Source organism: Ranitomeya imitator, chromosome 7 (assembly GCF_032444005.1).
Source record: "Ranitomeya imitator isolate aRanImi1 chromosome 7, aRanImi1.pri, whole genome shotgun sequence".
In the NCBI taxonomy this organism is placed as follows: domain Eukaryota; kingdom Metazoa; phylum Chordata; class Amphibia; order Anura; family Dendrobatidae; genus Ranitomeya; species Ranitomeya imitator.
The window spans coordinates 87212405-87240050 of record NC_091288.1 but is presented as its reverse complement, the minus strand read 5'-3'; the positions used below and the strand labels follow the sequence as shown (position 1 = coordinate 87240050).

Here is a 27646-nt window from a genome sequence, read left to right as displayed (position 1 = left end):
AAATCAAATACCAAGTTACACATGCGCATACAGGATGTACGGCGTATTCAGGATGTACAGTGTATATAGGATGTACGGTGTATGCAGGATGTGCGACGTATACAGGATGTGCGACGTATACTGGATGTACAGTGTATACAGGATGTGCAGCATATACAGGATGTGCAGTGTATACAGGATCTGCGACGTATACAGGATGTACAGTGTATACAGGGTGTGAGGCATATACAGGATGTACAATGTATGCAGGATGTACAGTGTATACAGGATGTGAGGCGTATACAGGATGTACAGTGTATACAGGATGTGAGGCGTATACAGGATGTACAGTGTATACAGGATGTGAGGCGTATACAGGGTGTACAGTGTATGCAGGATGTACAGTGTATACAGGATGTGAGGCGTATACAGGATGTACAGTGTATACAGGATGTGCGACGTATACAGGATGTACAGTGTATACAGGATGTGAGGCGTATACAGGGTGTACAGTGTACACAGGATGTTAGGCGTATACAGGATGTAAAGTGTACACAGGATGTGCGACGTATACAGGATGTACAGTGTACACAGGATGTGAGGCGTATACAGGATGTACAGTGTATACAGGATATGAGGCGTATAGAGGGTGTACAGTGTATACAGGATGTGAGGCGTATACAGGATGTACAGTGTACACAGGATGTGCAGTGTATATAGGATGTGAGGCGTATACAGGATGTACAGTGTATACAGGATGTGCAGCATATACAGGATGTGCGACGTATACAGGATGTACAGTGTATACAGGATGTGCGACGTATACAGGATGTACAGTGTACACAGGATGTGAGGCGTATACAGGATGTGCGACGTATACAGGATGTACAGTGTACACAGGATGTGAGGCGTATACAGGATGTACAGTGTATACAGGATGTACAGTGTATGCAGGATGTACAGTGTATACAGGATGTGAGGCGTATACAGGATGTACAGTGTACACAGGATGTGAGGCGTATAGAGGGTGTACAGTGTATACAGGATGTACAGTGTATACAGGATGAGGCGTATACAGGATGTACAGTGTATACAGGATGTACAGTGTATACAGGATGTGAGGCGTATACAGGATGTATAGTGTATACAGGATGTACAGTGTATACAGGATGTGATGCGTGTACAGTGTATACAGGATGTACAGTGTACACAGGATGTACAGTGTATACAGGATGTGAGGCGTATACAGGATGTGAGGCGTATACAGGGTGTACAGTGTATACAGGATGTACAGTGTATACAGGATGTACAGTGTATACAGGATGTGATGCGTGTACAGTGTATACAGGATGTACAGTGTACACAGGATGTACAGTGTATACAGGATGTGAGGCGTATACAGGATGTGAGGCGTATACAGGGTGTACAGTGTATACAGGATGTACAGTGTATACAGGATGTACAGTGTATACAGGATGTACAGTGTATACAGGATGTGAGGCATATACAGGATGTACAGTGTATACAGGATGTACAGTGTATACAGGATGTACAGTTTACACAGGATGTACAGTGTATACAGGATGTACAGTGTATACAGGATGTGAGGCGTATACAGGATGTATAGTGTATACAGGATGTACAGTGTATACAGGATGTGAGGCGTGTACAGTGTATACAGGGTGTACAGTGTATACAGGGTGTACAGTGTATACAGGGTGTACAGTGTATACAGGATGTACAGTGTATACAGGATGTGAGGCGTATACAGGATGTACAGTGTATACAGGATGTACAGTTTACACAGGATGTACAGTGTATACAGGATGTACAGTGTATACAGGATGTGAGCCGTGTACAGTGTATACAGGATGTGCGACGTATACAGGGTGTACAGTGTATACAGGGTGTACAGTGTATACAGGGTGTACAGTGTATACAGGATGTATAGTGTATACAGGATGTGAGGCGTATACAGGATGTATAGTGTATACAGGGTGTACAGTGTATACAGGGTGTACAGTGTATACAGGGTGTATAGTGTATACAGGATGTGAGGCGTATACAGGATGTATAGTGTATACAGGGTGTACAGTGTATACAGGATGTATAGTGTATACAGGATGTGAGGCGTATACAGGATGTATAGTGTATACAGGATGTGAGGCGTATACAGGGTGTATAGTGTATACAGTGTATACAGGGTGTACAGTGTATACAGGGTGTACAGTGTATACAGGATGTATAGTGTATACAGGATGTGAGGCGTATACAGGATGTGAGGCGTATACAGGATGTATAGTGTATACAGGATGTGTGACGTATACAGGGTGTACAGTGTATACAGGGTGTACAGTGTATACAGGATGTATAGTGTATACAGGATGTGAGGCGTATACAGGGTGTATAGTGTATACAGGGTGTACAGTGTATACAGGATGTATAGTGTATACAGGATGTGAGGCGTATACAGGGTGTATAGTGTATACAGGGTGTACAGTGTATACAGGGTGTACAGTGTATACAGGATGTATAGTGTATACAGGATGTGAGGCGTATACAGGATGTGAGGCGTATACAGGATGTATAGTGTATACAGGATGTGTGACGTATGGAATATGTCACAGCCCTATTAAATATCACAACCGAGTGCTATGAGGCGTTCTGGGCCCCTGAGACACATATTTGGTACAAAGAGACTATTAATGAACATGGTTACGAAAAGTAAGTTATGTAGTACGTGTCAAACTAGAATAGCTCTTCAACCCTTCTCCCCCATTTCTTTCTTCTGTGTCACTGTTCTGTCCGGCTATTGTCCATGTTTAATTGTAAGATGTTAACTGTGCTGTGAGTTCACTCTTCATTACTGATTATTAAGTCAAACAATGCAATATTATTTGCTAATATTTTTAATTTCATGAGGTCTTTCTGTAATTTTATTATTTTTTTAAATGTACCAAACATACAGTTATAAAATATAACTGAATTAGCATAAAAATTAAAAATTATAAAACTGCAAAATTTTCAACTTTTTTTTTTGTCAAATTTTTCTTTATTTTAAAAAATAAACGCAAATGATATCAACCAAATTGTACCACAATCATGAATTACAGCATATTACGAAAAAACAGTCCAAACATCAGTGGGATCCGTTGAAGTGTTCCAGAGTTATTACTACATAAAGTGACACTGGTCAGAATTGGAACACTTGGCCTGGTCAGGAAGGTGTAAACAGGCGTGGGGTGATCCTGCCAGCAGGATGTATTCTGTCAATGGACATGAAATAACCTGTCTGCTACCTGCAGGGCACTGGAAGTCTGAAATCGCCACATTGCTGCAGGTTATTCTAAGATTATATCCCAGGCAGGCCATTACCTTTAAAAATGTTCTATTTCATAGATTGGATAAGATTAAGGCTACGTTCACATTTGCGTTGTTGGGCGTTGCGTCGGCGACGCAATGCACAATGCATGTAAAACGCATGCAAAAACGCATTGTTTTGTGACGCATGCGTCCATTTTTGGCTTGATTTTGGACGCCAAAAAAAATGCAACATGCAGCGTCCTCTGCGCCCTGACGCTTGCGCCAAAAATGACGCATGCATCACAAAACGCAAGACAACGCATGTCCATGCGCCCCCATGTTAAATATAGGGGCGCATGACGCAACGCAAATGTGAACGTAGCCTAAAATGTTCCAATAACTCTTAGGGTACCGTCACACAGTGGCACTTTGATCGCTAGGACGGCACGATCCGTGACGTTCCAGCGATATCGTTACTATCTCGCTGTCTGACACGCTACTGCGATCAGGGACCCCGCTGAGAATCGTACGTTGCAGCAGATCGTTTGAAACTTTCTTTCGTTGCTGGATCTCCCGCTGACATCGCTGAATCGGCGTGTGTGACGCCGATTCAGCGATGTCTTCACTGGTAACCAGGGTAAACATCGGGTTACTAAGCGCAGGGCCGCGCTTAGTAACCCCATGTTTACCCTGGTTACCATCGTAAACGTTAAAAAAACAAACAGTACATACTTACCTTCAGCTGTCTGTCCCCGGCACTGTGCTTCTCTGCACTCCTCCTGCATCCTGTGTCAGCGCCGGCCAGCCAGAAAGCAGAGCAGTGACGTCACCGCAGACAGCTGAAGGTAAGTATGTAATGTTTTTTTTTTTAACGTTTATGCTGGTAACCAGGGTAAACATCGGGTTACTAAGCGCGGCCCTGCGCTTAGTAACCCGATGTTTACCCTGGTTACCGGGGACCTCGGGATCGTTGGTCGCTGGAGAGCGGTCTGTGTGACAGCTCTCCAGCGACCAAACAGCGACGCTGCAGCGATCGACATCGTTGTCGTATCGCTGCAGCGTCGTTTCAGTGTGACGGTACCTTTAGTTGCTCCTTGTAAGTGATTTTAACTATTTGATGTTCTCCATGGTGAGACTACTAGTTGGCACATTTCCCAGAAGTGCAGTGATAAGACGGTGTGTATCTGCCCCTGGATGATGTGTTGGTAATACTGAGTCATTTTGTTATGAAGGACCTCCATGGATACAATGTGAAGTCTGACATCTACAGCCTTGGGATCACTGCCTGTGAATTAGCTACTGGGCGTGTGCCGTTCATGGACATGCACCGCACTCAGGTAAGCCTCGCGGGAGTGACGTCATCTTGTGTCGGATTTCGGCCATCAATGCATGGTAATGTTATGATAAGTGGTTTGGCGATTGCTCTGTTCCCATAGAGTACTTGTTATCTGCCGCACCTCACCTGTTTACACCGGATGATGTGATGCCAGTAGCGATTTTTTTTTTTTTTGGCCGGCGTTTTGTTCGTTCGGTGGGTGGTCGCCAGCACGTCTACACAGGAGGACAATTATTTCTAGGAATACTCGTTGGCTGATTACCTCCTCTTCTAAAGACAACCAAAAAACAATGTAATCTTGTAGATGTGTGCTTCCTGATCTTGGTGTCATGAACAAATCACTACTAGTATTTTTTTTCATCAGATGTGATAATTAGTATTTTCTTGACATCTTGCTTAAACATAGAGAATTGTAAAAAAGTAAAATTATATGTACTGTATAATAAGACACATTTCTCCTATGGAAAGAATAAATCTGATTAATTGCTGCACTTGTATCCCATTGCCATGCTTGCATAAATAACTGGTTCTGTCTATTCTTTCCATAGGATTCCTATGGTTGAAACATAGCATACTTAACATTGCCTTTATTTGGAAAAGAAAAAAAAACTTTGGAGGATTCTTTCATAAACACTTTCGAGTCTTTTTTATAGAATATTTGTATTGTAATGGAAACATTCATTTTACTCATATAATATATGGTGTTTTTAGTTTACCTTTTTATATAGGGGCATTCCAGTAACCTTACATTGATTTGTTGGATTCATCATCAAATTAAAGGTTCTTAATGGCTATCTTTTTTCTGTCTACCGTATATATCCAAGTATAGGCCTACCCAAGTATAAGCCAAGGTACCTAATTTTGCCACCCAAAACTGGGAAAACTTATTGACTCGAGTATAAGCCGGGTATGCATTGTCTGGGGAATGTTTTTCCTTCAGTGCAAGGAGACTTCTAGGCCCAACAATTCTCCTCTGGGAATTTAAATATGCAAATAGCCTGTGACCAAAGAAATAAGACACCAGCGCCACCTATTGGATGTAGCAATCCTAATAGTCAATATCTGCACTAATGGGGTAAGAAGATCACAGTAGTCTGTGGCAGCGCTAGGAATGGAAAATGTTGGCTTTTCTATACAGCATCTGATGATGGATACAGAAATTGTATTTGTTGCTGAGAGTTGTAGTGACCATTTGCATAAGATACGGTAGTTGTTTCCCCCAACTTCGTGACTGCCTGTGATAAACATTTGTGTGACGGTCCAGCTGCCCAGTGCACATGAGATTGTCAGCAGATCCTCCATGCGTATGGTCAACTTTACAATATTGGATCAGTTTCATTCTGCATATATTTATTTCTCCAAAATGCTTTACTCCATGGTTACATAGATTTATTTCTAATATTAGATGCTGCTACAAAAGTTGAAAGGCCCCCCACAGAATCCTCTGTATGGTAACACCTTTCCCTGTGAAGAATCACCCATGAAGATATCGCGCTCAGGTGTGGATTCAGGAATTGGAGAGAGTGTTGTCGCTGCGAGCATGACCCAGACCATGACTAGTGACCGGCTGAGGACCCCCTCTCCAAGAACATTCTCAGCTGCTTTGCAAAATCTGGTGGAAATTTGCCTACAGCAAGATCCTGATAAAAGGTAGATCAGAAGTCAGTCTTTTTAATGTATATGTGTGATCATGGATACTTCTTATATTTCATAACTGTATATAGACTGTTTGCTGATGTCATAGGGTATCAAACTAATTTTCACTGAGGGCCAGATCAACATTATGGTTGTCTTCAAAGGGTCGCTTGTAATTCTAAGGGCTCAGGTATATCTCCATGCTATATGGTCTAAGTATGGACTGCAATGCAAGGACTGGCTATGGGCTATAAGAGTGCTGTCCCTGGGAAGTAGCGTTATAAGAGAGTTGCCCCTGGGTAGTAGGGCTATAAGGGGGTGACCTTGGGGATTAGGGCTATAAGAGAGCTGTCTCTGGGTAGTAGGACTATAAAAGAGCTGCCTCTGGGTAGTAAGGCTATAAGAGCGCTGCCCCTGGGTAGTAGGACTATAAAAGAGCTGCCTCTGGGTAGTAGGTCTATAAGAGCACTGCTCTGTGTGGTAGGCCCGTAAGAGTGCTGCACTTGGGTAGTAGGGCTATAAACGTGCTGCCCCTGGGTAGTAGGGCTGTAAGAGCGCTGTCCCTGGGTAGAAGGGCTATAAGAACGCTGCTCTGTGTAGTAGGTCTATAAGAGCGCTACCCCTTGGTAGAAGGTCTGTAAAAGTGCTGCCCCTGGTTAGTAGGGCTGTAAAAGTGCTGCCCCTGGGTAGTAGGGCTGTAAGAGTGCTGCCCCTGGGTAGTAGGGCTGTAAGAGTGCTGCCCCTGGGTAGTAGGGCTGTAAGAGTGCTGCCCCTGGGTAGTAGGGCTGTAAGAGTGCTGCCCCTGGGTAGTAGGGCTGTAAGAGCGCTGCTCCTAGGTTGTAGGGCTATAAGAGCGCTGCTCCTAGGTTGTAGGGCTATAAGAGTGCTTCCCCTGGGTAGTAGGGCTGTAAGAGTGCTGTCCCTGGGTAGTAGGTCTATAAGAGCACTGCCCTGGGTATTAGGGCTGTAAGATTGCTGCGCCAGACTTCAGAGTCCAAGACGGACTTTTCTCTATGCCAAGTACTGGCTGCGTCTGATCTGATTCAAAGATGGAACCACACAAAAGTGCTGGCTGACTTCGTTCACTTGCTCACTCACAAAGATGGCATCTTCTCCTTGTGCTCTCTCGCCCTCCTCAGCGCAGGCGATGGATTTTGAGCTGCGGCTCATACCTCCCCTCTGCTGGGACCGGCTCTTTGTATGGCAGAAGTAGAGTCAGTCCATCTGTGTCCTGTGCTCATGGGCCACATAAAATGACATGGCAGGCCAGATTCAGCCTGCGGGCTTAGATTGTGACACCTCTGCCATAGAGCAAGCATAGGTAAGAAGATGAGAATTCGGCAGCGGTGAGACATTTGTTCATCTTTCTTTCCTGAGAACAAGATAGAATAATCCTTACAACACAGCTTTTCCAACATGTTAAGCATTTGTTTCCTTCCTCAACTATTCCTCCTCTTCTAAATCTCTGTTCATTGTTAGTTTGGGCAATATAATTGGAATTCCCTACCAGAGTGCAATGAGAAATGAACATCCCCTGCTCCAACAATAAAAATAATCTATAATTCCTGTTCATTTGGAAGTGCCTTCATTAGGCCAGAATTTCTTGGTTAATTAAAAACAATCTATATTTGGCTGCTGAAAGGACAAATCATGGAGATACTTATATTAGACTAGATGTTGGCCCGATTCTAACGCATGGGGTATTCTAGAATATGCATGTCTACGTAGTATATTGCCCAGCCACGTAGTATATTGCCCAGTCACGTAGTATATTGCCCAGCCACGTAGTATATTTCCCAGTCACGTAGTATATTGCCCAGTCACGTAGTATATTGCCCAACCACGTAGTATATTGCCCAGTGACGTAGTATATTGCCCAGCCACGTAGTATATTGCCCAGCCACGTAGTATATAGCACAGCCACGTAGTATGTTGCCCAGCCACGTAGTATATTGCCCAGTCACGTAGTATATTGCCCAGTCACGTAGTATATTGCCCAGCCACGTAGTATATTGCCCAGCCACGTAGTATATTTCCCAGTCACGTAGTATATTGCCCAGCCACGTAGTATATTTCCCAGTCACGTAGTATATTGCACAGCCACGTAGTATATTGCCCAGCCACGTAGTATATTTCCCAGTCACGTAGTATATTGCCAAGAAACGTATATTGCCCAGTGACGTAGTATATTGCCCAGCCACGTAGTATATTGCCCAGCCACGTAGTATATTGCCCAGCCACGTAGTATATAGCACAGCCACGTAGTATATTGCCCAGCCACGTAGTATATTGCCCAGTCACATAGTATATTGCCCAGTCACATAGTATATTGCCCAGCCACGTAGTATATTTCCCAGCCACGTAGTATATTTCCCAGCCACGTAGTATATTGCCCAGCCACGTAATATATTGCCCAGCCACGTAGTATATTTCCCAGTCACGTAGTATATTGCCCAGAAACGTAGTAAATTGCCCAGCCACGTAGTATATTGCCCAGTTACGTAGTATATTGCCCAGCTACGTAGTATGTAGTATATTGCCCAGCCACGTAGTATGTACTATATAGCACAGCCACGTACGTAGTATATTGCCCAGACACGTAGTATATTGCCCAGTCACGTACTATATTGCCCAGTCACGTAGTATATTGCCCAGTCACGTAGTATATTGCCCAGCCATAGTATATTGCCCAGCCACGTAGTATATTTCCCAGTGACGTAGTATATTGCCCAGCCACGTAGTATATTGCCCAGTTACCTAGTATATTACGCAGCTACGTAGTATGTAGTATATTGCCCAGCCACGTAGTATGTAGTATATAGCACAGCCACGTACGTAGTATATTGCCCAGCCACGTAGTATGTAGTATATTGGACAGCCACGTAGTATATTGCCCAGAAACGTAGTATATTGCCCAGTGACATAGTATATTGCCCAGTGACATAGTATATTGCCCAGCTACGTAGTATGTAGTATATTGCCCAGCCACGTAGTATATTGCCCAGCCACGTAGTATATTTCCCAGTCACGTAGTATATTGCCAAGAAACGTATATTGCCCAGTGACGTAGTATATTGCCCAGTGACGTAGTATATTGCCCAGCCACGTAGTATATTGCCCAGCCATAGTATATTGCCCAGCCACGTAGTATATTTCCCAGTGACGTAGTATATTGCCCAGCCACGTAGTATATTTCCCAGTCACGTAGTATATTGCCAAGAAACGTATATTGCCCAGTGACGTAGTATATTGCCCAGTCACGTAGTATATTGCCCAGTCACGTAGTATATTGCCCAGCCATAGTATATTGCCCAGCCACGTAGTATATTTCCCAGTGACGTAGTATATTGCCCAGCCACGTAGTATATTGCCCAGTTACCTAGTATATTACGCAGCTACGTAGTATGTAGTATATTGCCCAGCCACGTAGTATGTAGTATATAGCCCAGCCATGTAGTATATTGGACAGCCACGTAGTATATTGCCCAGAAACGTAGTATATTGCCCAGTGACATAGTATATTGCCCAGTGACATAGTATATTGCCCAGCTACGTAGTATGTAGTATATTGCCCAGCCACGTAGTATATTGCCCAGCCACGTAGTATATTTCCCAGTCACGTAGTATATTGCCAAGAAACGTATATTGCCCAGTGACGTAGTATATTGCCCAGTGACGTAGTATATTGCCCAGCCACGTAGTATATTGCCCAGCCACGTAGTATATTGCCCAGCCACGTAGTATATAGCACAGCCACGTAGTATATTGCCCAGCCACGTAGTATATTGCCCAGTCACGTAGTATATTGCCCAGTCACGTAGTATATTGCCCAGCCACGTAGTATATTTCCCAGTCACGTAGTATATTTCCCAGCCACGTAGTATATTTCCCAGCCACGTAGTATATTTCCCAGTCACGTAGTATATTGCCCAGAAACGTAGTAAATTGCCCAGCCACGTAGTATATTGCCCAGTTACGTAGTATATTGCCCAGCTACGTAGTATGTAGTATATTGCCCAGCCACGTAGTATGTACTATATAGCACAGCCACGTACGTAGTATATTGCCCAGACACGTAGTATATTGCCCAGACACGTAGTATATTGCCCAGTCACGTACTATATTGCCCAGTCACGTAGTATATTGCCCAGTCACGTAGTATATTGCCCAGTCACGTAGTATATTGCCCAGCCACGTAGTATATTTCCCAGTGACGTAGTATATTGCCCAGCCACGTAGTATATTGCCCAGTTACCTAGTATATTACGCAGCTACGTAGTATGTAGTATATTGCCCAGCCACGTAGTATGTAGTATATAGCACAGCCACGTACGTAGTATATTGCCCAGCCACGTAGTATGTAGTATATTGGACAGCCACGTAGTATATTGCCCAGAAACGTAGTATATTGCCCAGTGACATAGTATATTGCCCAGTGACATAGTATATTGCCCAGCTACGTAGTATGTAGTATATTGCCCAGCCACGTAGTATGTAGTATATAGCACAGCCACGTACGTAGTATATTGCCCAGCCACGTAGTATGTAGTATATTGGTCAGCCACGTAGTATATTGCACAGTCACATAGTATGTAGTATATTGCATAGTCACGTTGTATATTGCCCAGTGACGTAAAATAAAAAATAAACATATACTCACCTTCTGAAGGCAGTCCTGGCGCCTGTGTAAGGCAGCTTCCGATCCCAGGGTTGGTATGAGCGCAGGACCTGTGATAACGTCGCAGTCACATGACCGTGACGTCATGGCAGGTTCTTCTCGCATAGCATCCTTGGCACCAGGGCCAGGACTTCAACGGAGGGTGAGTATATGTTTATTTTAAGTCTGTATACTACTCTGTATACTACTCTGTGGCTCTGTGCTGTATACTCCGTCGCTGTGCAATATACTACGTGGCTGCGCAATATACTACGTGGCTGCGCAATATACTACGTGGCTGCGCAATATACTACGTGGCTGGGCAATATACTACGTGGCTGGGCAATATACTACGTGGCTGGGCAATATACTACGTGGCTGGGCAATATACTACGTGGCTGGGCAATATACTATGTGGCTGGGCAATATACTATGTGGCTGGGCAATATACTAAGTGGCTGGGCAATATACTAAGTGGCTGGGCAATATACTAAGTGGCTGGGCAATATACTAAGTGGCTGGGCAATATACTAAGTGGCTGGGCAATATACTAAGTGGCTGGGCAATATACTAAGTGGCTGGGCAATATACTAAGTGGCTGGGCAATATACTAAGTGGCTGGGCAATATACTAAGTGGCTGGGCAATATACTAAGTGGCTGGGCAATATACTAAGTGGCTGGGCAATATACTACGTGGCTGGGCAATATACTACATGGATGGGCAATATACTACGTGGCTGGGCAATATACTACGTGGCTGGGCAATATACTACGTGACTGGGAAATATACTACGTGGCTGGGCAATATACTATGTGGCTGGTCAATACACTACGTGGCTGGGAAATACACTACGTGGCTGGGAAATATACTACGTGACTGGGAAATATACTACGTGGCTGGGCAATATACTACGTGACTGGGCAATATACTACGTGGCTGTCCAATATACTACATACTACGTGGCTGGGCAATATACTTTATACGTGGCTGTGCTATATACTACATACTACGTGGCTGGGCAATATACTACATACTACGTAGCTGGGCAATATACTATGTCACTGGGCAATATACTATGTCACTGGGCAATATACTACGTTTCTGGGCAATATACTACGTGGCTGTCCAATATACTACATACTACGTGGCTGGGCAATATACTACGTACGTGGCTGTGCTATATACTACATACTACGTGGCTGGGCAATATACTATTTGGCTGGACGGCCAGGTCTAGAAAGATTTCTGGTAGTCCCAAAATTCTTCCATTTAAGGATTATGGAGGCCACTGTGCTCTTAGGAACCTTGAGAACTGCAGAAATTCTGTTGTAACCTTGATCGGATTTGTGCCTTGCCACAATTCTGTCTCTGAGCTCCTTGGCCAGTTCCTTTGACCTCATGATTCTCATGTGGTCTGACATGCAGTGTGAGCTGTGAGGTCTTATATAGACAGGTGTGTGCCTTTCCAAATCAAGTCCTATCAGTTTAATTATGTAGAGATAACACATGGCACTCAACTTTGGATGATCCAAAAAAGTTTTTAATATCAGGCCCTTATTAGACCCTGATAAGCGGTGGACACCGCATCGGGGCCGCATGCCACTCTACGCAACTTGACTGGCCATTTGTGGTAACCCTCATCCGGGAAGACCCTGGTCTTTACTGGGCATTATTGGCCACTATTTATTCCGGTGGATTCCGGATTTTTACTCCGTATACCTGCATTTGTTGGCCTTATATTAATCCTACAAGCGGAATATATATTCTAACATTAGCCCTTCCACTTAAAGAATTTCTCTGCCCACACAGGTGACAACCTACATAAAGAGATTTATACACCTTACTTTTGAGATTAAGCAGTTGGTTACACTGATGAAGGTCTGTGTATGACCGAAACGTCTATCGTCGTTTTTGTGTTGGACTGCATTAAAAACTTTTTTTGATCATTTAAAGTTGAGTGCCAAGTTTTATCTCTACTTAAATTTTGGTTTGGGAACCTAACTTGTGAACCTTCTCGGTTGTGCCATGGTATACTTTCCTATCAGTTCAATTAAACACAGCTGGACTCCAATGAAGGAGTAGAACCATCTCAAGGAGGATCACAAGGAAATGGACAGCATGTGACTTAAATATGAGTGTCTGAGCAAAGGGTCTGAATACTTATGACCATGTGATCTTTCAATTTTTCTTTTTTATTAAATTTGCAAAAATTTCTACATTTCTGTTTTTGTCAGTCAAGATGGGGTGCAGAGTGTACATTAATGGGGAAAAAAATACTTTATTGAATTCACCAAATGGCTGCAATGAAACAAAGTGAAAAATTTAAAGGGGTTCGAATACTTTCCATACCCAGTGTGTGTGTGTTTGGACACACCTTCTCATTTAAAGATTTTTCTGTATTTTCATGACTATGAAAATTGTAAATTCACACTGAAGGCATCAAAACTATGAATTAACATATGTGGAATTATATACTTAACAAAAAAGTGTGAAACAACTGAAAATATGTCTTATATTCTAGGTTCCTCAAAGTAGCCACCTTTTGCTTTGCTGACTGCTTTGCACACTCTTTGTAGTAGAGAAAAAGTGGGGCTGACAGCACTCGCACAAAAGGGCGCTCGTTCCTTTGTCCAGGGAACCAACCTGGATATACGTGTAATCCAAAGAGAAGAGATGAACAGCGCTCCAATCGGGTGTTGTAGTATCAAAACGAAATCTTTATTGATCCATGTAGAAGCAACGTTTCGACCAGTATCCTGGTCTTTATCCTGGTCTTCAAAGTAGCCACCGTTTGCTTTGATGACTGCTTTGCACATTCTTGGCATTCTCTTGATGAGCTTTAAGTGGTAGTCAACGGAAATGGTTTTCACTTCACAGATGTGCCCTGTCAGGTTTAATAAGTGGGATTTCTTGCCTTATAAATGGGGTTGGGACAATCAGTTGTGTTTAGCAGAAGTCTGGTGGATACACAGCTGATAGTCCTACTGAATAGACTGTTAGAATTTGTATTATGGCAAGAAAAAAGCAGCTAATTAAAGAAAAACGAGTGGCCATCATTACTTTAAGAAATGAAGGTCAGTCAGTCCGAAAAATTGGGAAAACTTTGAAAGTGTCCCCAAGTGCAGTTGAAAAAACCATCAAGCGCTACAAAGAAGCTGGCTCACATGAGGACTGCCCCAGGAAAGGAAGACCAAGAGTCACCTCTGCTTCTGAGGATAAGTTTATCCGAGTCACCAGCCTCAGAAATCGCAGGTTAACAGCAGCTCAGATTAGAGACCAGGTCAATGCCACACAGAGGTCTAGCAGCAGACACATCTCTACAACAACTGTTAAGAGGAGACTTTGTGCAGCAGGCCTTCATGGTAAAATAGCTGCTAGGAAACCACTGCTAAGGACAGACAATAATGAGAAGAGACTTGTTTGCGCTAAAGAACACAAGGAATGGACATTAGACCAGTGGAAATCTGTGCTTTGGTCTGATGAGTCCAAATTTGAGATCTTTGGTTCCAAACACCGTGTCTTTGTGCGACGCAGAAAAGGTGAACGGATGGACTCTACATGCCTGGTTCCCACCGTGAAGCATGGAGGAGGTGTGGGGGTGCTTTGCTGGTGACACTGTTGGGGATTTATTCAAAATTGAAGGCATACTGAACCAGCACGGCTACCACAGCATCTTGCAGCGGCATGCTATTCCATCTGGTTTGCGTTTAGTTGGACCATCATTTATTTTTCAACAGGACAATGACCCCAAACACACCTCCAGGCTGTGTAAGGGCTATTTGACCAAGAAGGAGAGTGATGGGGTGCTGCGCCAGATGACCTGGCCTCCACAGTCACCAGACCTGAACCCAATCAAGATGGTTTGGGGTGAGCTGGACCGCAGAGTGAAGGCAAAAGGGCCAACAAGTGCTAAGCATCTCTGGGAACTCCTTCAAGATTGTTGGAAGACCATTTCCGGTGACTACCTCTTGAAGCTCATCAAGAGAATGCCAAGAGTTTTTAAAGCAGTCATCAAAGCAAAAGGTGGCTATTTTGAAGAACCTAGAATATGACATATTTTCAGTTGTTTCACACTTTTTTGTTAAGTATATAATTCCACATGTGTTAATTCATAGTTTTGATGCCTTCAGTGTGAATTTAAAATTTTCATAGTCCTGAAAATACTTTAAATGAGATGGTGTGTCCAAACTTTTGGTCTGTACTGTATATATGTATGTGTGTGTGTATATATATATATATATATATATATATATATATATAATATAAATCTAGTGACAAATGCCAAGTTATTTTCTATGTTACAATCTACTGTTTATTATTTCTAGACCATCGGCTGGCATGTTACTGTCCCATCCATTCTTCAAGCAGGTATGTGTTACCACAATTATACAGGCGTTCTGTGCCAATAATGATAGTTATTTAGTGATCAGCATGGGTCCGACCCTGAGATTTTTCTATATTCTTATATGTAGGTGTTTGTTTATGGTCTGGTAAATTAAAATAACTAAAAGTAGGCATTTAAATATAGTCTGCTATTAGGTTTTATAATGCAAACTATCCATTATTAAATACATATCTTAGACCTGCCAAGACTGGCAAATTTACTTTGAAAATCCATGTCCCAGTGGCTGTATTATGCTTGTATTAAGGTTAGTAATGTATGATTCTAGTTATAGAATGAAATAGCTTATTACATGTAGGGGAAATTAGTGCATGTTGAAAGCTGTGCTGGTTTATGAGCTAATGACGGCAGCAGCACACTGCATGAACACAGACCTCACATAGAGCCCAGTGGCCTAGCGAAAATGGCGGCTACGGGGCCATGAATTGGGGGGGGCCCGGTGACAGCTCTGGCACCGGGTCCCCCCCGCCCCGCATCGTACTTTCAACTGTATTGGCATCCTGGTCCTGGATGAAAACAATGATGGGAGAGGAAGCCGTCAGCTGGTACACCCTGTCCCACCATTACCGCCTTTATCTGAGCTCTGTGACGTTAATACAGCGCTCCCTCTGTACTAAGCAACAATACTTGATGGGGGCAATCTATAGGCTTCAATAATAGGAAAATGACCTAGTCTTTCACATACAGTATGAAGGATACTAAGGCCTCTTTCACACTTCCGACTTTTCTCTCCCGTCGAAATCTGTTGATTTTTGAAAAAACTGGGTCCAGCTAATTTTTCTGCTGGATCCTGTTTTTTCCCATAGACTTGTATTAGCGACGGATTGTTATGGATGGCCATCCGTTTCATCCGTCGTGCACTGGATTCATTGAAAAATTGCTGTCCGTCGGGCGGAGAAAACGTTCAGAGGAACGTTTTTTCAGCACATCGGAAAATCGCTCAGCGACGGATCCTGCGCTGCCCGTCGCGACGGGTTCCGTCTTTTCAAACTAAACATGCGTGGAAGAATTTCCCGTCAGGGAAATTTTCTCTTGCTTTCTCTCTCTTGTTACTATTGATGCTGCCTATGCAGCATCAATAGTAACAAGATATAATTTTAAAAATAATTAAAAAAAAATAGCAATATTCTTAGCTTCCAGCGTCCCGCGCAGAGTTACTGATGCTCGCGATGTTCCCGGCAGCTGGCGTTCCCAGTAATGCATTGCGAAATGACCCAATGATGTCGCAGTCTCGCGACGTAATCAGAGGTCATTGCACGCAAGGCATTACTGGGAACGCCAGCTGCTGGGAACATCACGAGCATCAGTAAGGTAAGAATATTACGATTTTTTTATTTTTTTTTATTATTTTTAACCTGGGTTGTGTTGTGTATGACGTAACCCATGGTTCATGTGTCCCCCAATGAAGACTACAAAGAAATCTTCATTTTGAATTGTATTAACTCTCGCCGTCTCTAACCGTTGTGGTTGGACTTTTCTTTCTTTTTTATATACCATTCTGTTGTTCAAAAACACTATGATAAAGTATATGGCATGTGTATGCTTGTTTCATAGGTAAGGGATCAGACACACGAGTCCCTAGCCTCACTAGTGCCCTCTCTGGCACAGTATTGGAAGCACAGCTCGGTTGGATCATTTCCAGTGATTATGAAGAAATACCCGTATAAAACTACAGATGAAGCTAAAGAATGGACATTTCATTAAAACTGTTTACTAAACAAAAGAAATGTATATCTATATTTTTTGCCTTACACGTCACATTAGTGGGCAGTGGACGGCCTTCAGGTTCTGGCAGTTTCTTGTTCTAGAATTATATACACGTGTGTATTTTTTGGTTTATGCTCAGAGAGCATAATGTGAATATGCAGATATTGCACTTATAAACTGCAGAGACTTGGGAAGTCGCGCACAGATTTCACACTAATGGCCACCTACGTTCACTCTGCCATCAATGTAGACTTTTGATTGTTTTGTGTACATTGTGTTGCTGACCATGACTGCGCCATTGAGGTCATCACTCAAGAAGTATTATTTTTACTTGTGTGATTATTTAACTATTTTTGTATTGCAAAGATTGATCTTTTTTATTATTATTATTCTAGTTCTACATGTCGCTGTTTTTGTATGAAAAGCCGAACATAAATTGTCAGGTATTTTAATGTAATGTATATAATGAAGCCTCGGTGTCTGCCATGATACAGCGAAGCGCTGGTCAGTCCAGCCCTGTATCGCATGTTCATCATCTCGTTTTAATTATGTCGTAAGGAGACAAAATTTGTAAGAGCAGCTTCAAAGCTAAGTATTGGACACTAATCATTTCTCTATGGTAATATCAATTCTGTAAATCAAGAAGAAGTACATTATTTCATTTTTAGAATGACCTTAATCCCCTAAAGAGCACTGCTACAAATAATGCCTATATGGATGCACCCTACGTAGCATAATCCAGTATAAAAGTCTCAGATCAGGCCCTTGTAAAGCTGTGAATGGAGAGGGTAACCTACTAAAGGCTATAAACAGCCGATTTAGGAGACCCCAATAGGGGCAGATCAATGATATCAGAACAAATGAATGAATAAATAATTTTTGTAGGTTAAAATGGAATTTTTAAAAAATAATGTCAGTAGGTTTTTGCTATGTAATGTGAGAGCAGCATGATGTAGGGACAGAGACCCTGATTCCAGCAACGTGTAACTTATTAGGTTACTTGTAGTTTCAGTAAAATTAGTGTTTTATCAGCCTGCGATTATCACTAGGTGACTAGTTATGTTGTGCAATGTATTCCTTCTATTGTAACTCCACCCCCAACACTTGCAGCTTTCTGCCTATGCACAGTGTACACAGAAAGCTGCCAATCAGTGGTGTGGGCGGGGTTACACAGAGCTCAGCATTCAGAGAGCCTGTAGATCTGCAGCCGGAAAAACTGTGATTTTAGCAAACTGACAGCGAGCAGCCCAATAAGTGACACATCGCTGGAATCAGGAGCTCTGTCCCTATATAAGGCTGCGCTCAAATTACATAGCAAAAACCTGGTGACAGATTATTTTTAGCATTTATTGAATTAAGTGACCCGCTTATTTATCATTGATTCCTTGTATAGTAAAAGGCTGCTGTTTCACGGGATTATTTCTTTCATGTGTAAGTACGTGTTGTACAATTGGCAGTTGAACCAATCATCTATACTGAGGTGCCCACCTGTCTTCCAAGTGACCATGATTGTAACGGCATTGCAGTCTTAAGCAATCCCACATGTAAGGACATGCCAGTTGTTGTTTCCATGACCAGTATCAACAATGTGCAAACACTACATTGTCACATTATAGTGTAAGGGCACATTATGTAGGAACTCTGGTGCAATGTTTCCTACTATAGAGAAACAATGTGGTTGTAAAGTCACCATGGAGCCCTAGTCTATAGGTGCAGGTTATCTTCAATAACATAACCACATCGTTGCTGAGCAGGTGCGACCACTGTATTATCCCCGCTGCTCCACTGAGTATACTGTTTGTTTGCTTTTATATCCGCCATACGGTTAGGTTTTTATGAAAGCTGCGAGAATCCTTCAGAATAATGTGACTTTAGTGCAGGAATCGATGATAAACTGCTGGAATTATATGAAAAAAAAAATTTTTTTCCCTTGATAATTGTGAATAAGTTTTTAAGTGTTGCTGTACTTGGATCTAATGCTCAGGGCCTAATGGCTGGGTAGATTTGTATTGTTTAAAGGGATCCTGTCACATTGAGTGTCTGTCTGCAGGCGGCATGTTATGGAGCAAACACTGCGGAGCAGATGATGGATACTGTAGGTTTGTGGGCAGATGATGGCTTGTATTTTATACCTATCTTTGCTCATCCTATGCTTAGGAGTCAAGTGGGTGGTCCTATTCAGTGATTAACAGGTCCACCATTAACATTGACTCTGGGGACTCTCTCGTCGGCTACATGTAATTCTCAGATTAAACCGTTTCCGCACACTTGAATGGGAGTTGATTTCAGTTTGGAAACTTGATATTGCACTTTTCAAATTCATTAATAATCTTGTGACCGTTCTGTCTTTGTGGCGAGTGCATGTCAGCGCAATTAGTGGCCATGCTGCGGGTGCTACATGTAAACTCACCCTTAAAGCTCTTTTGTGGAACACAATCGGTCAAGAAAACGTTGTGGCCGATGCGCACACCAGTCTTAATGAAGGGGAAGACTGGTGTACAATGTGCCCAATTCATTCATTCATTCATGCGCACGCCTCCTAATAAGGCTAGGTTTGCATTGCGCTAGTGCAATCCATTTAGCGCATACGCTAACGGAATGCGCTAACGCAATGTACAAAAAGGGATTGCATTTAGCGATCCCGCTAGGACAGATGCCCGATCTGCGCTAGCGAGAACGGACCGAAAAACGCTGCAAGCAGCGTTAGAGGTCCATCAGAAAATAACGGGACATCGCTAACACATGCCAAAAATGGCATACTTTAGCGATGCGTTAGATACATTGCGGTCAATGGCTGCGCTAACGGATCCGTTACATTGCGTTAGTGGCGCTATGTAACGGGTTCCGTTAGCGGACTGCCACTAACGCACTGTGAACCCAGCCTAAGTTAGGCACTGCTGTTATCCGCATGTGCCGCCACTAGAAATGTCCTCCAGTCATGGACTAGAGCAGTGTTTCTCATCTCCAGTCCTCAAGACACCACAACAGGTCACGTATTCAGGATCTCTTAGGGTATGTGCACACGATGCAGATTTAGTGCAGAACTGCTGCAGATTTTTCTGCAGCAGAAACGCTGCAGAACTGCACTGTGATCACAGTACAATGTAAATCAATGGGAAAAAAAAAGAAGCTGTGCACATGGTGCAGAAAAATCTGCGCAGAAACGCTGCAGTTTTCAAAGAAGTGCCTGTCACTTCTTTTGTGCAGTTCTGCAGCGTTTCTGCACCCCTCCATAATAGAAATCTGCAGGTGTGTTTTTGATGCGTTTTTTGTGCAGATTTGTGCTCAAAAAACGCACCTGCAGATTCTGCCAGGAGATGCAGATTTAGTGCAGAACTACAGCAGATTTTTCTGCACTAAATCTGCATCGTGTGCACATACCCTTAGTATTGCACAGGTGATAATTTCATCACCTGCTCAAGCATTAATTCCATCACTTATGCAATACTAAGGAAATCCTGAAAACATGGCCTGTTGTGGGGTCTTGAGGACTGGAGTTGAGAAACACTGGACTATAGTAAATGACACCTCTTTGGCATATCTTAGCATAAAGTTGATGGGTGACCATATGCATGATTTGTGCAAACGTATTGCAGCTTAAGGTGCCGTACACCAAAATACTGATGTAAATCCCTTAATGAATTGCCCCGTCACTCCCAGCAGTTCCAGGATTGCAGTTGTCAGGGTATGCTGGGTGTTCCCCATGGAGGGGAATGTGATGACAGAAATTTAAAAAAATAACAACATTGAAGAAAGGGGACAAATGCTATTTTTCCCCCAGTATTAGGACGGGATCACACAAACACGAGATACGGCCGAGTCTCGCAGGTGAAAGCCAAGCTCTGGCGCCGGCACTCCAGAGTGGAGTGTGCGGCCGCACAGCAATACATGGAGCTGCATGCTCCGCTCTGGAGTGCCGGCGCCAGAGCTGGGTTTTCACCTGTGAGACTCGACCGTATCTCGCGTATGTGTGATCCCGGCCTTAGTGTGATGCCACAGATTTTGTACATGCCCATATATCAGCAGGTAAACTGTACTTTGAAGTAACGTGTCAGAATACATTTTCCTATGTGCACATGAGGGAATAACATTATTTCTGGCCATTATGACTTGTATCCTGCATTTTCCCCCGTGCCGACTCTATTTCTTAATTTTCAATTGACTGAGTAGATGCGAGGTGACTAGCTGCTATGATGCCTGCCACACAGGACATAGAGAGGGATTCCTGCGCTTCATTCATTACTTAATACAGACAGAAACAGTAGATGTATGGAGGACAACATACAGCAGTACAGAGCTGTATGGATGTGAATCCAGCTCTCGCAGGAGGTAAAAGACTCATTAGAAAGCTCAGAACCATCTTTCTATATAATTGTCTAAGGGTTTTTCCGTCTGTCTGTCTTTCTGTCTGTCCTGGAAATCCCGCGTCTCTGATTGGTGGCCTCGACCAATCAGAGACCGGCACAGCATCGACGTAGAAATCCCGCGTCTCTGATTGGTCGAGGCCGCTAGGCCTCGACCAATCAGCAACGGGCACAGCGACGATTATGTCATAAAGGACGTAGACATCTCACGTTTCTGATTCAGCAACGGGCACAGTATCGACGTAGATGTCATAATGGTTGCCATGGCGACGATGATGTCATAAAGGTTGCCTCGACCAATCAGCGACGGGCACAGTCTGCCGCGAATTCTGGAATCATCATTGTCCATATACTACGGGGACATGCTTATTCTAGAATACCCGATGCATTAGAATCGGGCCACAATCTAGTCTTTCTATATAATTGCCTAAGGGTTTTTCCGTCTTTCTGTCTGTCTTTCTGTCTCTCTGTCCTGGAAATCCCACGTCTCTGATTGGTCGAGGCCGCCAGGCCTCGACCAATCAGAGACCGGCACAGCATCGACGTAGAAATCCCGCGCCTCTGATTGGTCGAGGCCGCCAGGCCTCGACCAATCAGCAAGGGGCACAGCGATGATGATGTCATAATGGTTGCCATGGCGACGACGATGTCATAACGGTTGCCTCGACCAATCAGCGACGGGCACAGCGACGATGATGTCATAATGGCTGCCATGGCGATGATGATGTCATAAAGGTTGCTTCGACCAATCAGCGACGGGCACAGTCTGCCGCGAATTCTGGAATCATCATTGTCCATATACTACGGGGACATGCATATTCTAGAATACCCGATGCGTTAGAATCGGGCCACAATCTAGTCTTTCTATATCTCTCTCTGCCTCACTCGCCTTAAAGTATTATAGAAGGTGTAACCTGACACCGCAGTGAGCTTGGCAGGTCAATTTGAGCTGCTTTTCAGAGTGTATGGTGAATTCAGGAGGCACAGTGAACGAAAGAAGTTGCTCCTAAGTGGAGAAAGAAACAGATTTCTATAATAAGATGTAGTATTTATACTTTTATTTGCCTGTACTATTGATTTACAAAAAGTACTGTATGTTGAAAGTACATTTCCCATTTAGGCTGTGTACACACGTTGCAGATTTTTCGCGTTTTTTTCGCTATAAAAATGCAAAAAAAGCATATGTTATGCATCCCATCATTTAGAATGCATTCCACAATTTTTGTGCACGTGATGCGTCTTATTCCGCGAAAAAAACGCATCGCGGTAAAAAAAACACAGCATGTTCATTAATTTTGCGGATTTTTAGCGGATTTCCCACTATATTATTGCATTGGGAACCTCCGTAGAAATAAGCAAAAAAAAAAAAACGCACCAAAAACTGTAAAAACGCAAGAAAACGCGCAAAAAAACGCATGCAGAAGATGTCCTGTTTTGCTCAGGAAATTTCTGCAAGAAATCCTGAACATGTGCACATAGCTATTTTACCGCCCGAGTGGTATCACTAATATCTGTTCCCTGACCTTAGTAACACACTGACTAGCCACTATCTTTTTTTTTTTGTTGTTCCCTCCACTGCTCTGATCCCGTTCTGCCCTCTTTTGACCGCAGCTTATGACTGACCAGAAGTGTCAGAGCTAATGGACACAAGCTCTCAGTGTAAGTCTATAAGACCCTCGTTTGGGGTTCTGGGTGTCATAGACTTACATTGAGAAGTGACTTTCATTCCAACCAGCAAACACTGGAGTGATCCAGCTAGTCCAAACTAGCAGAAGGGAACCAGAGAGGTGCCAAGAACAACTAAAGATGGTGGCGAGTAAGTATTTTAATATGGACAGGGAACATGTGATCCCACTCTGCCAGTGAAATATAAAAAAAAAAAAGCAGCTGGAGTGGTTCTTTAAGCAACAGCAAAAAGTTTATAGATGAATGTTGGGGAAGGGCGATATTGAGAAGGCTGGACCCAGAAGTGGAGGACACTTTGTACTCTGCTACTACACTTCTGTCCTCTCTGCCTGTACTTCTGTATAATGAGATGCTGTTTGTCACAGTACACATGGTGCAAAATATATAGACAAACACTGCTCATGGTGGGGATGGAGGGCTTACTCCTGCACAGGGTTGCAGCGGGAGATTCACCTTTTCTCATGTCAGCCTGAGCCAGTATGATTCTGCATACAGAGATAGCTATCACTAAATACAATCACCCACTTGCCTGACTAGCTCAGAATGAGCAGGGCTTTAAATGAAGAAAAATTCAAGTTAGGCTTATTCCCACTTGCGATTTAATCGGATGAGTGCAATCCGATTAAAAAAAAAAAATTAGATTGCATTTGCCCCAATGTTTCTCTATGGTGCAGCTCACATCTGCGATTATTATCTCATGCTGCCCCCGAGCATTGGATTGCACGCACCCATATAAGTCTATGGGTGCGTGTGAAACCATGGGTGATATCTGAGTGCAGTGCGCTTCCTGCAGACGCCGGCAGCAGAGGAGATGGAGAAATTCTTTTCTCCATCTCCTCCACGCTGGAGCTGTGATTCTGTCTTGTGAGAGCGGATCGTAGCACAGAGCACCGACACTCAGATCACACTCACAGCAGAGCAGGAGCCGAGTGCCATTAGCAGATCGCATCCATTGCGCTAACACGAGAATCACGGATGCCATACGCTAATGGGACTCCGGCCTCTTACTGAAGCTTGCCACCCTGTAAAACAAACTGCCCAGCTCCCCGTTCTATAAAATGCTGCCTGCAGATCAGAATGGTACATTTCCCAGAGTGACGCTATGCAGCAGGATGCGGTATCCGCAGTCTGACAAAAAGGACAGTTTATGTATGTGGTCCATTTACGTGAAAAAGACAGACCCATTTTCATCAATATTTAAGATGAGATTTTCTTCAGTGTTTGGTCAGTGTGTCAGTTATTACCAGTGTTTCATAAATGATTTTTCTCGTATACAAAAACAAAAAGCTTTTCCTATCGATTGCAATGTTAAAAACACCTTGTATGCAGATGGCATCCTTGTGCTATAATTGCACAGACTTGTATGCTGTATTTTGATCTAAGACTTAAAAAGAAAATACTTTTTTGATCCAACAGACTGTCTGCAAAAAGATAGAACATGTACTTATTATGGTCTATGGCTCTGTTCACATGTGTATCTGTGAAAAACGGACATCTGAATGAGTCCTTACCTAGATGTGTGCACATTATATCAAACACCAAATGATAGAAAGAGGTCCTTCATACAAGCCAATGATTAGTATGTAAAGGTGATAAGACCCGACCTTCACAAGGGTAGAGAAATGGGAATAATAATTCAACTCATCAACTGGATAAATTAATGAAATGTGATACCAAAGCAAGTCTGTTCTTGGCTGAAATTAAACCACTAGTTCTTTTGTGCCTTATACATAAGCTTTGAACGGTGAAGTGTCATTTAGCCGCCTATAACATATATCCCTGTTTGTAATATGATTTTGCTATTGTTATATCGTACATTATAGTGCAATGCATATGTATAGAAAATTGAAGGTTTTTTTTGTATGCATGCTTATTCTGGAAATTAAATGTGAGCCAAAGATTGTTGTAAATGTGCTGTAAATTGCCATCATTGACTAAACACAAGCAGATCTAACACTACAACTAAATTGCATGTCCGTTTTCCTTTCGCTAATAGTTATTTTCTATTTTCATCAGTGTTTGATGCTGGTTGCTTTTCATCACTGATCTGGTCATAGTTATGAACTGCTACTCCAACTTACCAGAAATCATGGATAAGCTGAAATCCACCTCCTGTCTTACCAAAGACTTGAGGTACTGATTGTGACCTACGGACTATATTTGCAGACCACACCAGAATGAGTAGGACTGGCGCTGACCTGCTTCTGCTTCCTAAAATTGTTCCTTAGCATTTTTATGCTGCTGCCACTAGGGGGTCCTTAGTGCACAAAGATTTTTACAAGCCTTCATTCAAGTCAATGATAGCAATATAAATTCATATGCACTGAGCTCCTCCTAGTGGTGGCTTCAAGGAGACCGTTTAGTCTTGTAGAGCAGGGGTCCCCAACTCCAGTCCTCAAGGCCCACCAACATGTTATGTTTTCAGGATTTCCTTAGTCTTGCCCAGGTAATAATTGCATCACCTGTGCAATGCAAAGGAAATCCTGAAAACATGACCTGTTGGTGGGCCTTGAAGACTGGAGTTGGGGACCCCTGTTGTAGAGGATTTAAAGATTTATTTATGCCAGTTTTCTGCTGTACGTACTTTGAAAAATATGTTGTTTAGGCTGCATGTCATACATGAAGCCCTTTCCTACCTTTTTCTGGTATAAAATTTGTGTTTAGAAAGTGAAGTGTGTACACACTAAAGGAATTTGTTACCGAAATATTTAATTTACAGATCTGAATGTACAATTGAAAAAAAATAAATTATTTTCTAAAAGTATAAAACAATACAAACATGATATAAAATGTGTATAAAATAAAGCAGTATAAAAAGAAAAACAAAGGCATCAGTGTCCATGTACAATTCATGCTTGAATTTTCAACCCCTTCTCCGTGTCGGGGTACTCCTCTTCTTCTGGGATAAATATGGATTCTGAAAAGATAAAATGAGTAAGTAGTTTAGAAGAATCAAATGAACATTTCAGGAAAACATTTCCATATTCAGAAATTTAAATTCTCATATGAGCAATTAAATATCCATCATATAATGTGTATTATTTCTTATGCAGAGTAAAATTAAATTTTTTTTTATTTTTTAAATTGATTCATGGTTGTTGAGCGTCCATCCAATGTAATGCAATGAGTCCGCGCGCTTGGTAGAGCATAAACCTAACGAGGATTCAAAATCAACCAAGTGTCCTAGATATCCCAATATGCTAATTTTAAGATCTACATGGAGTTATAGCCATTTTATTAGGGATAGTCATTTTTTTTCCAATATGAGCCTAATCTGTTGCACTCCCAGAATATGTGCATTGAATGCGCATCCGTAAAACGTGGCAACAGGTTGAGCATGCATCTCAGCGAGGACAAGGACTGTTTCGTACTCCTCTGCGCTTCAACAGGTCCTGAAACTCTGAACCCCTTGGATCGCAGAGGAGTACGAAATGGCTGTTGTCCTCGCTGAGATGCATTCTCATTCTACTTCCATGCATTAAACTTCATGAATAAATGAAGATTTTAGAGATCGGTGAGGGACAGTTTTTTCCTTTGTCATATTCCACAATAACTGTTTTCACTGGCACCCGAGATCCCTGCTGCTTGGAAGACTGTCGCCAGTTTTTGTATAATAAGGTGAGTGTTGGTGCCGGTTTTTCTATCATAGAATATCCCAAGTCTAGTATATAGTCCTTCACTCTATCTGGCATAGCAACATTATACGGAGTCTGGCTCGCATGCCTTAGTTGCAGGTATTGGACAAAGATTATGAGGAAGACCACTTGGAGTTTATTAAAGCTTTTAAATATCCTGTTTTCTGTTAAATGATTTAACGTTTTAACACAGGGGTGGGGAATCTTTTTTCTGCCAAGGGCCAGTTGGATATTTATACCATCCTTCGGGAGCCGTACAAACTTTGCCCACAAAGTACATTCTGACTCTGGGACTGGTGTCAGGACGTAATCTTTCATTGCGTGCCCTTCAGTGTTCAGTAGTGAACACTACCGTGTGTGTGCTCACAGAGTAAGAAGAAATGAATGAGCTGGTTGTAATCAAAATACAACTCCCTGCCCAAGAATTCTGTCCCTGAAAATCTGATCTGCGCCCTGATAAAAGGTCACTGAGGGCCATAAATGGCTGGGGGCTTGAAGTTTCCCACCCCTGGATTAACAGAACCAACCTCTAAAGCCAATTAATTTACCAAACTCCACCAGTTGAGGATTTTGCTATATCAGGGTAAATTTGGAGTGTCCAGTAATTCCTAGTGATCTCTTTGTGCATCAATGATAAGGTTGGCTGATCTCTATCTATAGACCCAGTTTTCACTTCCATTACACAAAGGGGTGACAACCATTTTTTGTGTCGTAAAACAAGACATCCTATTTTTCCCTCTCTCTCCATTCCCAGCCATGATAATGTTGCATCTGAGAGGCTAGAAAATAAATCCATGGGGTGTCATCCGTTAATTGTTGCATTTCGTTTGCACCATAATAGTTCTCTGAACAATGTCTGTACATTGGGGAAAATGCGAGATGGGATCCAGCGTGGGAATTGTGTAGCAGGTAGAGCAAATGTGGCATCAAAATAATTTTG

At 42.8% G+C, this 27646-nt stretch overlaps 2 protein-coding genes across 4 annotated transcripts in view; one reads left to right on the top strand and one right to left on the bottom strand.

Moving 5' to 3' along the window:
* The window catches only part of STRADB (STE20 related adaptor beta), a 115619-nt gene extending 95481 nt beyond the window's left edge, over positions 1-20138 (top strand). Inside the window, exons 9-12 of the mRNA XM_069733592.1 lie at positions 4515-4619; positions 6024-6268; positions 15238-15280; positions 16869-20138. Of these exons, the coding sequence (XP_069589693.1) occupies positions 4515-4619; positions 6024-6268; positions 15238-15280; positions 16869-17018 (543 nt within the window). The 3' untranslated portion in view covers positions 17019-20138. The remainder of the gene's footprint in view (positions 1-4514; positions 4620-6023; positions 6269-15237; positions 15281-16868) is intronic.
* Positions 20139-22150: 2012 nt separating this feature from the next.
* Positions 22151-27646, bottom strand: part of TMEM237 (transmembrane protein 237) — a 110326-nt gene continuing 104830 nt past the window's right edge. For all 3 annotated transcript variants that reach the window (XM_069733584.1, XM_069733583.1, XM_069733582.1), the window contains one exon: positions 22151-25988. In XM_069733584.1, the coding sequence (XP_069589685.1) occupies positions 25921-25988 (68 nt within the window). In that variant the 3' untranslated portion in view covers positions 22151-25920. The remainder of the gene's footprint in view (positions 25989-27646) is intronic.